Raw genomic sequence first — 12,206 nt, 5'->3', positions numbered from 1 at the left:
TCCTCTTGATATGGTCTAGTCAGGACCCAAACAAGCTAACAAATGCTAATGTGGTCACTATCTTTGTCTAGCTAGTGTCTTACTTTTTACTAAATGGAAATTAGCTGAACTAGTTTGCATGGTGACTGCTTAAAATAGGACTAAGAAGAGGTTGATGGGGCGTTGGCCATGTAAGCAGGAAGGACTTCCAGTCTTTCTAATAAAAACAGTGTGCCCAGGAGATCTCACTCACTGCCATACAATGCATGGATCACGGCAAAGAAACAATCTCATGAGCTCAACAGGGTCATACTCCAGAGCTCAACAGCTATGTCACAGGAACCTTAAAGAGTAATTTCCTATTTATCCTCTGGTTTCAAACTCAGAGAACAAAAGGGGTACCCCTAAACTCTAGGTCAATGGTGTAGTCTCTGGAGCCTGCATAGAACAGGCAAATTGCATTTTAACCTTTAAATTAGAGCAATCCACCTCCAATCTGTTCTCCTGCCAACAACCAAATTGGGCTCAGTAAAGAATAGAGTAAAATATAAAAGCCTTCTCTCACAGTATTAAAGCCTATTTATAATTCACGGGGAAGAGAATTCTCAGAATAGACCATTCTTCAGCTGACAGAAATATCTTTACTCTGAAAGTTAAAGAACAGGGGTGTTAGGAGGTGAATTGCCGGATAGTCTTATGAAAAATAGACATCAGCTGTCTTCACAGACGCCCGATAGAGGGCCAGCATCCACAGTCTCTGGTCTCAGCACAAACTCTAGTCACCTTGACCTTCAAATCCATTACAGAGGCCCTGCCAGAGGAACAAACAGGAAACCCGGAGTCCAACCTTATCAAGTTTCCCTAAGCTGGCCTGGAATGTAAAGTAGGAGCCAGGTGATGAGGACCAGAACTCTTCACCCAGATTCTCCTAGCACCCCCTGACAGCAGTGATAGCCCTGCACAGTTTGCCTCTCATGAGGAGATTTTCAGAGGCGCTTGGAGAGCTATTTGGAACCTCATGTTCAAGGAAAACTGAAGTCAGCATGGCTGCATGGGAGTCCCGTCGTATCCTTATCTCGTGATGGTGGATTAACAGTAGGAGAGAGCCTTGTGGAGTATACTCACCCCGGTGCTAAGATTGCCACTGTTAACACAGCCAGCCAGGCACGGGTTGAAGTATGTGATTCCATCTGATCCACAGACTGGCTCGTATTCGTGTATTTTACAACCACAATTAACATTGCAGCTTCCTGTCAGGTTCCTATGGGGCATGGTCAGAGAAGGTCTGAGAGAGAGAGAGAGAGAGAGAGAGAGAGAGAGAGAGAGAGAGAGAGAGAGAGAGAGAGAGAGAGAATGAAAAAAATCAAGCAAGACTGAGAATAAAACAAAAAATAACATTCTTGATAGCAAGTAAATTTAATTTAAAGACATCATTCCCAACAATCAAACTTATGGTACCATGAAGTAGTCACCTTCCAGAGCTATTTTCATAAACTTGTTACAAAATATAGAGAAAACATTTCTGTTCTCATTAGAATAGATGGAATTGGTTTAAAACCAAATTATCTCTCCTTCCTCAATCCCACTGTCCACCTTGATTCGAGAGACTGACCTCAGGTCTAAGTCTAGTGACTTGGACTCTCATAAAATTCCTCCCTGGGAAACACTAGGCTCTGAGTCTTAACAAGTATGGATCATGATTCATTTCATTTGACTTTATTTTGGGACCTGCCAGGGATTAAGCCCAGCAATTCATTCATAATGTCTGAACTCTAGCACTAATCCAATTCCCACCTTAGTTTATTTTTATTTATATATAATACTCATACAAATCTGTGATGTGTGTGTGTGCTATTTCAATACCCATATATATTACATAATGAATCAATCAGATTAATTACCATATCTTTTGTCTCAAAATTGATTGAGTTTTGAACTATAAAATAGAGAAAATATGTTTTATTACTAGATCTTTAAAATCATTGTGAGCAAATGAACATGAAATCCATCCACCAGCCCCAGGTGCCAGTGTAGGTTCCGTCCATCAAAGACTTGACTTGTTCTAGAATAATTTAACAAAGGAATAGTATAACTCTAGGAAACCAAGAGGAAGAGATTTGCAAAGGTGACTGGTTAAGGACCCTATCACTAGTTTGACAGAAATAACAAAAGGAGAGGGCAGAAATCACTAGAAATACCCAGATGCAATTCACAGTCGAACATGGTGGACGTGTTTCCCCATGAAGCCATGTGCCAAATACAGAGAAATGATGCAATATGAAAGCTCGAGGAAAATCCATTCAAACCATAGGGAGAAATATGACGTGTAAAGGCGTGGAGATGGGGAGAGGCTCTAAGACAGCAGTGAAAAGGGGGCAGGCAGTTTTGGGGGGCACAGAAGAATGAGATTGGCTCTAAAAAGCTCAAAACCAAGACAGCCTCACTTGACGCTTTGCTACCATTCTTAAGCAGTACTGGTAAAATACCGTTCCTAGAGCTAAATAGGTCAGCAGGAGCAGATGTTTCGTGCATCTGTCTCTTCATCCATTGTTCATCCATCTGTGACATGTCAGGACTTTCTTCGCGGACTGGACCGTGTTAGCCCAGCTTACCCAGTAGCCCAGCCCAGCCCAGCCAAGCCGCAGGCACTGCTCTACAAACTTAGCATATGTGCTCTTTATTCTACGGCTTCTCACTCTTTGATAGCTTTGGTGTGTGAAGAACCAAATACAGAGCAATGCTATAGCTGTATCAGGAAAACTCCCTGACAAAGCAAAAGTCAAATAAATTCTGACCTCCCTTCTTGCCACACCACAAAAATTAGCTCAAGACATAACCATATTTACAAACTTTTAGTCTCAAGACATTTTGATATTTGAATACACCCCCAAAGTCATTCTAAATGAGTGGTTCTCAGCAGGGACAATCTTGTTTTCCCACCCAGGGGACATTTGTCAATGTTGGAAGGTAGTTTGGGTTGCTCTAACTAAGGGGTGCTGTGGACATCTCTTCGTGTTATACAAGGATACCTCCAAACACCGTACAATGTTTGAGACAGCTTCCACTTTCCACAAAAAGGAACAACCTAGCCCAAATGTCAGTGGTGCTGCAGATGAGACTTCAAACCAATCAGCACATTCTGCATGTGATGAAGAGGGGCTGCAGAAGCCCAGCGCTGTGTTAGCTATAGACATGTGGAAGTATGAAGGATAGTACAGTCACCTCACGAAGACTTCAGGAACTAAACTGCAAGCCATGACAAGAAAGAAGAGCCTTTCCAAGCGGCGTGCTTAGTCACTGAAACTGACAGGCTTCAGTACCAGACCAACAGCTGTTAGTGCTGCTATTTAGAAGTTCTTGGCATTTTCCCTCTGGCAGCCTGCTCTGCCTTCATGGATAACAGCCACACATTACAAATGCCTGTCAAAAGCCCAGAGGTGGTGGCACACACCTTTAACCCCAGGACTTGAGAGGCTGAGGCAGGTGGATCTCTGTGAGATCGAGGGAAGCCTGGTCTACAGAGCGAGTTTCAGGACAGTCAGGACTGTTTCACAGAGAAACTTTGTCTTGAAAATCAAAATTTAAAAAAAAAAGGTAAACAAATGCCTGTCACTTAAGAGAATGTCCACTTGAGGAATAATCTTAAGCCAGCATCAACATATGTTTTAAACACATAGACAAGACCTTTCCTCTCAGGCCTGTCTTGCTGGTTATGTCTGTTTTTCTTTTGGCCTCTATTTCAAAGAAATAATAAAACAGTAAAATACTCTAAGAAAAATGAATAAATTTACGCATCTAGAGAGGTGGATCAGAAGTTACAAACACTTGCTGCTCATCCAGAGACCCATGTTTAGTTCCCAGAACACATATCAGGTGGCTAACGGCCACCTCTCACTCTTTCCAAGGAATAAGATGCCTTCTGGCCTCTGTAAGCACCCACGCACAGTGACGTGTATTCACATAGACATGCACACACTCACATAAGTGAAAATAAACCTTTTAAATGCTAGCACCCAGGAGACAGGAGTGGTGAGTTCGGTGCCAACACAGTCTACATAGCAATTTCAAGGTCAGTCAGAACAACAGAGTGAAATCATGTCTCCAATAACAACAGCAATAATAGTAGCAGCAACATAAGAATACTTTTAAAAATAAAATGGGAAATTAATTAAAGTGACCAATAGAATTACCATGAAAGGAAGAAGGTACTCATGGGAGAGAGAGTCATTAAGAGGAAAGGTCACCATGGATTGATTAGAAGAGAAGGCGGCCAGCATGGCTCATCCTCTGCACCAGGCTGATCTGCAAAGAATCTTTTTCTTTTTTTTCCTTATTGAAAATAGATTTTTTTTCTCACATAACATCTCATGCTTATGGTTTCCCCTCCCTCTATTTCTCCAAGTTTCCCCCTCCTCTCCTCCCATCTGGATTCACCCCCTTTCTGTCCTTGATTAGAAAATAAACAGGCATTTCAAAAACGATTATAAAATAAAATAGAGCACAGTGAAAGCTTAACCCATCAGAACAGGACAAAACAAACAAACACAAGGAAAAGAGCCCAAGAAAAGGTGCAAGAGAGAGAGAACTGCTTGCTCGCGCATTTAGGAATCCCGTAAAAACACTAAACTGGAAGCCAAAGGACTTGTATGGAGAGAGGGGGGGATAAGAATAAAGAAGAATCATTTCTAAGAAAAATGTCTTTTTTGATTGTCATTCATTCACCAGAGCATAGACTGCTACCCTCAAACAAGGCGCCATGTACTTCTTCTAAAATGACATTAAACAGGTCACAGCTCACACATAGCTCAAAGTAGTGAGAGGGCTAACCTTAAAGCACTAAGAAATCCCTCATTTGTCAGGAGTGAAACCATGATGGGAACAGAAGATGCATAAAGACTAGTTAGGGTTCGTTGCACTTGTTGGCACAAAGAGACTAGGTTCCATCTTTCAAAACTGAAAAGATTCCAGGCAAGACAACCTTCTAAATGAGATGCTCCTGTTAACTCATGAGTCAGTGTAGGTGAATCTCGCTTTGTTGTTCTTGAGATCACGTCTCATGTAGCCTGGGTTGGAGAGGTGGCTCAGTGGTTAAGAGCACTGCCTGCTTTTTCAAAGGTCTTAAGTTCAATTCCTATCTACCACATGGCTCACCATCATCTGTAATGAAATGTGGTGACCTCTCTTGAGGAAGAGACCTGGTCAGTCATCCTCATCAACTTAGACCATGAAACCCAACATGGACAGGTTCAACAGAACCACCATATATGGGCTGCCCATAAATTGCCAGGGCATAAATTTCATTTTTCATTGTCATGTAGCCTAAGCCTTGACCTCACCATGTAGCTGAAGATGACAACTTGAACACCTGATCCTCCCATTTATACCTCCTTAGAACTTAGATGATAGGTGAATGGTCTCTGTGCCCAGTGAGACAGCATAAGTTAACTTCAAGTGAGGCACAGGACCTTACTATCAAATATTTTACAATTGGATGTTCCCAACTGCTCGTATTAGCAAGAAAAATGCAAGAGGTCACCAAGATTATCTGGCAATGTTGCTAACCTTGAATACTAGAAAGCTATAATGATCTGGCCTGAAATCACCAAGACTGTCCTTAGGAAAACAAGCCCTAGGGAGTCAACAAAGAAAACATAAATAAAATAAAAAATAGCCACCCTGGTTAACCTTTATCAGTCAATGCCTAAGGAACAATGTTTATATAAAGGGATACGTGACAACCAAGAAGATTGTTGTGTAATATGAACTAAAAGCCAATTTTTGCCACAGGCCATTACAGGTGGGTATGTAAGAACACAGGTCAATACAGTTCATTCACACCAGCACCCATGTCTTATTTGTCCTACCTCAAGATCTGAAAGCCACTGGGCCTTCCTTCTCTAATAGGCATCCTACAGTCTCTAAAATTCAAAGAGGAAATCTTAAACCTTCTTTTTGTCTTATCCCCATTAAAATATAAAAGTTGGAATCCAAGTATATTGTACTCAAATCACATGAATTAAAAACCACATGATTAACACAGTAAATGCATTTTCCAGAGCAGAAAACACTAAAAAAGCAGGGGAAACGTTTCCTGTCTCTCTGCTTCTGTTTCTGTCTGTCTTTCTGTCCCTCTCTTTGTCTCTTAACTGCTTTGTCTCTTCAACTGGTCCTAATCCTCTAGAAAACTTCAGTTGCAATATGTCCTTCAATTTCAGTTAATTTTTTTAGCCTTATAGTAAAATTCATTTAAAGTTATTAAAGCTATACAATTGCTAGATGAAAATTCTTGTCTGTCATCTCATCATTTAAAAATCAACATTAACAGAGTTCGACTTTTCTCCATGTATTTGCAGTAAAAGGTCTCCGTAAGTTACTGGTTTGTTCTTGATGAGAATTGTACTTATTATTGCTTTCTACACAAGAAACTTGAAAGTCTGAGAAGGTAACACAGCTAGGAGGTGCCAGGAATGGATTTCAGTCCAGTTTTCTCTCCACTGGGTCCTCCTACCCCTGTATGCTAGCCGGTTGGCTCTCTGTAATTATCCACGGACATGCCTCTCTGAGCATGAATCTACTTCTTAAAGAAAGACATAATATGCTTCCATGGCTCTCAGCTTACAGAAATCCTAAGTATTAAAATGAGAAAGGTCCATATTTAATTGGAGCTCCAAATTCACAAACACTGTGAACCTTAGATGCTGCAGCTGCTAAACTGAGATGGAAATATCCCTACTACTTGCTTGTCCTGTCCAACACTCACTGCCACAAACAGGGACCTGCCCTTTTCCAGACACTTGGTAGCTCAAGAAGACACCGCTAGAAAAAGTTTCACCCAGTCACTGAGGTCACAAGATCAGAAGAGGACACGAGGATGACGTAACAGGTTTGACTGCAAGCTCAAAGTGATGACACCTGATCATAAGGAAATAAAGCCAGAGCTGTTAACTGATGTCTCAAGAGACAGTTGTGGTTGGAAATGTAGCTGGCCACCAGATTTAAGTCAACTTTTAGAAACTGTTTGAAGATAGAGCGGGGGAAGGTGGTCAATCTCATTATACAATGTGTTTATTTAAGTCTTAATCATGATTACCATAGTAAATGCCAACTCTTTGGACTATAAGATGATTAAGACTCATCTGTGAAGAACACAAGCCATGAGCCACAGAGAGCAATTGCTTAATTAAACTGCAGGGACATTGTGGTGTTGGGGCTGTAACTGCTTGAACTGGGAATGGATCAGGCTAGCAGCTGCAGCTCCTGGGACCTTTCACCGGGAAAGTGCATCAACACCTTAAATCCCAAGATCCCGTTACAGCTCCCTTACACTTTATTACGGTTAGAACACTTTAACATTAGAGTTAACTGCTAGACTTGAGGGCATACTGTGTGCTCTGCTGGGCCACACTCTCAGCCCATCACTTAAAACTGTGAGTGCCCTCGCCTTTATTTATCTCTTTCCTTACTTTATAAACTAAAACATTACAGTGGGGGCTGGGCATGGTGGTGCAACCCTTTAATCCTAGCACTGGGGAGGCAGAGGTGAGGGGATCTCTGTGAGTTCAAGGTTAGCCTGGTCTCCAAAGCATGTTGCAGACAAACCAGGGCTGCACAAAAAGATCCCATCTTTAAAAGAGAAAGATGTGTCGTGGGAGCCCTGACCTTTCTGAACAGAAACAGAAGGTTTGATGGGGGGGGGAGGGGAGAGGAGAGAGGGGAAACTGCGGTTGGGCTCTAAAATAAATAAATTAATTAAATTTTAAAGGAAAGAGAAAGATGTGTAAGCCTAAAGAATAAATAGAAAACTAATGCTACTAAAATAGCCAACCACACATCGCTGAGCAAGTTGTATCCTAAGGAAGAAAACTATCCAAGACAACAAGGCTCTCACTTTACCTACGCTCTGAAAGTGTTACGCCAAAGAGGTCCTGCCACTCAAAACTGCTCATTCTAACCCATTCTTGGAGTATCTTCCTAGAAACATGTGGAAAGCCAAAGAAATTCTCCATGAAAACTGGGGTTCTTTCGTTAATTCACAAATGTCATTAAAGTCACTGTCCAAAATGTTGGGATCCTGTGTCCCTGCTGCAGTGCCCACGGCCCCTGAAGAGTCTGTGCATTCTTGACTGATCGCACTCAAATGAGGGGTACCACAAATCATGGACTGAGAAACTAAGATGTAGGCTCACATGGCGTTGTTGCTAAATTCAGCAGCCCAGAGTCACGTGCCTGTGCACGGGCAGAGGCCTGGCATCCACTGGCATTTGAGAAGAGTAAATGGAGCTGCTTAACACACTAAACGCTTCACTCTGTGTAAGGAAACGTGAGTCTTAAATACCCTATCGGGACAACCAGCAATTGTTTAACAATAGCGGAATGCTCCGAGCTAGAAGCTGGAAATGGGAGGAGGTGACATCTCACTTTCTCCCTTCTGTGTTATTTTAATTTTTCGACATGCTGGGATTGACATTTTCATCAACTTTCCTCAGGAGGTAGCAAAGACGCAGCAACATTGGGTCGTGTGTGTGTGTGTGTGTGTGTGTGTGTGTGTGTGTGTGTGTGTGTTGGTGGGGGTGTCACACAGCTGGAAAGCAGTGAAGGTTACGCTTGCCTTTGAAAAGAATACTGTTACAGATGAGACAGCTCGCGCGAGGAAAGTGGGTAGAAACCTCATTTCCTTCCTGACATGGAGCTGGTTGCCCACTAAGGAAAAACAAATTGAAGGTAAGCTAAAGGACTGGAGGAAAGGGATTCAAAGGGAAAAAAGGAACCATCATTATACGTGTGGAAAAGTTAGCTGACTGTGACTGAGAAAACGGATTATTCGGCAAAGATGAGGACCTGCGAAGGTTGGACCTCATAAATTTGTTATGGAGCCAATCAGCTCAATTACATAATGTCCCTGGCATTGCTAGGGAGCTAGGAGCTGTCCGTTTGGGCTGGCAGGACAGTGGTATTCAAAGGACTTCAGAAGACTTGGGAGGACCGTTAGTTCCAAAGCAGGTAGGAAACAGAGTCTGGCCTCCAGATCTTCTAAAACTACATTTAAAACAAAACTGGACGAGGATTAAAATGAATAAAGCCCCTAGATGGTACTCAAGAAATAGAGAGAGTGACACCAAGCGTCATGACAACTGCAAGCAGACAGCTGTGACAGACAGGCTGGCTGCTGATTGACAGGAATTTCTGCCAGACTCTAAGTTCAAAGTCATCAGGCGCGCTGGGAGCAAAACTGGTCTCTGGAGGGGAACACACTGGGCCCCACCCAGGGAGATACTGTGAATGGACTTTCATCTGTACTCCTACCACCAGCTCCAATTCAGATCCCAGAAGGTCATCAGAAAGCTTTTCTCTGAGGAAAACTGTCAGAAATTCAAGACACTAAACGTCTGTTCTAGATGTTGGCCACCAGACTAACACTGCCATTCTTGTACTGTGAGATTTTTGCTTTGTTCTGGCACTTTTGGCTTATTGTTTTGTTTTGATTTTTAAAGAGAAAGCATGGAGTTGGGTGAGTAGGGGGATGAGGAGGGGCTGGAAGGGGCTGGGGGAGGGGAAACATAAAGGAAATGCATTCTGTGAAAAGCAAATGAAAGAAAAGAAAAAGAATCATCTAGTTTGCTTTAACTTGGAGAGATGAGAAGGAGGAGGTGGATGGAGGACTCCAGTGGAAGAGAGACTTGTCATAGCAGGTTGTGTTTCATAAATCCGATGAGGTTTTGGTGAGGGTGGAGGTTCACGTGTGTGCATGTATGCACAGATGCATGTGCACACACACTCAGATGCTGCTCCTCAGGAACTTTCCATCTGGGTTTTTGAAACAGTCTCTCATTAGCCTGGGGCCCACCGATTACTCTAGACTTGCTGGCCAGTCGCAGGCGTCTGCTCACATTGACCAGCACAGGAATGGTAAGTGTGCACCACCACAGCTGGCATTTTTACGTGGTTCCCAGTGAGCAAACTAAGTTCCTCATGCTTGCAGGGCAAGCATTTGACTGAGCTACCTCTTAAGCTCACTTAAGGGGAAAAAACCATTTTAATTAATACAATAAGCATCCTCTCATTGTCTGTAATTACAATGTCCTGGAAGGCCACCGTGTGATGATCAAAAGGGACACAGACAAAGGTGACACCCTGTGGCATCCACCCTCTGGGAGCCTGAGCTCCAGTGGAGGGGCAAAGCTCATAAAGCAGGTGGGAGGAAGAGACTGGGCCAGGTATGAACCACACAGAGCTGGGCTCTTCAAAGATGTTCCACAGAGGTACTTACCCTGTCGTATACGGGATGTTTATGCCTCCTAGGTTAATGCTTTCACATCCCACAATAAACAGGGTTGAGAAGCACAGCAAAGACACCCCACTGCAGATCATTGCTAGTTTAGCGGATTCTCTTGCACCAAGCTTCAATTTTTTTATAATGTAGCCTCCCAGGACAATGCCAACACCAGCACTGGGGACAATGATGACACCTGGGAAGAGGAGAGGAAGAGGGCATTAATGTGTGCTAGCATCTACTATTATTTGTTTCCTCTAATTGTTCTGTTTCTGTTTGCTCATTAGTACAAGGGTAAAGAATAAGACCTACTCTAGTCCATAAATATTCAGTGTGCGATTTTTACGGCCTACAACTTTCAACACACATTGACAAAGGATTCAAATCCAGAAGATACAAAAAATACTTTTACAAAGCAATAATATCAAAACAAATAAATCACGAGAAAGGCGAAAAAAATCTGAACTGATTTTACCAAATAGAAAATCCAAACGTCCTAAGCAAATGAAGAAACATAGGTTAAAACCACAGAGAAATTCCACCATATCCCAGTCGGAAGGTGAACATTTTACAGTTTGGCAAGGCCTCATATTGGTAAAGATATAAGTGCTGGGAACTCCCGACAGTGGAGGACTAGAAGTAGGACCAACTTTGAAAAGCAGTTCTTCACAACCTGGAAGAACTGAAGGTAAAAACACCCTGCAACAGGCAGGTCCATCTAAGATTTATGCCCTCGAAGAAACCCGTGGTGTATACAACCCATCCTAATAGACCGCAACTGAAAAATAAGCCAAATATCCCACAACAGACACATTATACGTGGAATATTCCTATCACAAAGCACTGCTATACAGCAACACAAAGGAAGACATGTAACCAAACACACATAAAGTGAATGACTCTTACAAAGATGACACAAGGAAAAAAAACAACAAAATGTGCACATGCTCACACCTGCATCAGGTTCAAGAACCAGGCGAACGAAACCTGATGTTCTAGGATGCGCACACAGGAGGTATCAATACGGAGGAAAGGTAATTGCCATGAAAGCAAAGGTAGCTGGGCTATGAGAGATTCAGGACAGAGGCGCTCCTGAACTTCTGAAAACACTCCGTTCCATAAAGTGGGACGTGGCTACTGCCACGGCATGAATGCTTACGTCTCTCTGAATCCATATGTTAACATTCTAACCCCCCAAAGGGTTGGCATTCAGAGAGTGGACACCTCATGAACGGGATTAGTGTCCTAACTAAAGAGACTTGAGCATGCCCTGTTCTCCCTATCATATAACGGTGTAGTGCAAATGTCCCATCTATGAGAAACAGACCTTCACCAGACACCAAATCCACCAGTCCCTTGATTTTGGACTCGTGCTTCTAGAACTGTGAGAAACCCATCCCTCCTGCCCACAAACCACTCCGTGCATGGTAATCGTATTGCATCAGCCTGAATAGACCAAGCAAGTCTTACACTTATTCCTTTTCTCTAAAATTGTGACCACTGAACCACTTGGAAGCATTATATTTCATTGGAGAAAAATAAAGACATGGGGTTGGAGAGATGGCTCAGCTGTTAAGAGCACATACTCTTCTTGCAGAGGACCCAAGTTCAGTTCCCAGCAATGGGCAGCCCCACAACCACCTGTAACCCTAGTCAAGGGAGAACTGGCCCTGCGGACCATCAAGGCTATCGGCATTCACATGAGTGAGCAAACACACTTCAAAACTAATATTAAAATGAATCTTTATTTTAAACAATGAAAAAATAAAGACACAGAATATGCCACTCCCACCCTTACAAATTAAATGAGAGACATACAGGCTAATAGAAAATCTCAGTAAAATAATGCTACAAGGTGCTAGGAAAACACAGGGAAGAGGTGAGCTGAGTCTCCCCTGGGAGAGGCCAGGGAGAGCTCTCACGGGGCAGTTTTCAGCAGGTATTCACTAGAAGAGGC

The 12,206-nt window shown here is 42.8% G+C and overlaps 1 protein-coding gene across 1 annotated transcript in view; it reads right to left on the bottom strand.

Annotated features, from left to right (window-relative positions):
- Slco5a1 (solute carrier organic anion transporter family member 5A1) overlaps positions 1-12,206 on the bottom strand; it is a 122,648-nt gene that overhangs the window by 8,505 nt on the left and 101,937 nt on the right. The window contains exons 5-6 of the mRNA XM_038348371.1: positions 10,247-10,445; positions 1,105-1,264 (exon numbers count right to left, since the gene is read on the bottom strand). Coding sequence (XP_038204299.1) covers positions 1,105-1,264; positions 10,247-10,445 — 359 coding nt within the window. The remainder of the gene's footprint in view (positions 1-1,104; positions 1,265-10,246; positions 10,446-12,206) is intronic.

Source organism: Arvicola amphibius, chromosome 11, assembly GCF_903992535.2.
Source record: "Arvicola amphibius chromosome 11, mArvAmp1.2, whole genome shotgun sequence".
In the NCBI taxonomy this organism is placed as follows: Eukaryota; Metazoa; Chordata; class Mammalia; order Rodentia; family Cricetidae; genus Arvicola; species Arvicola amphibius.
Note: the sequence above shows the minus strand (reverse complement) of the source record. Positions and strands in the feature narration are given on the sequence as shown.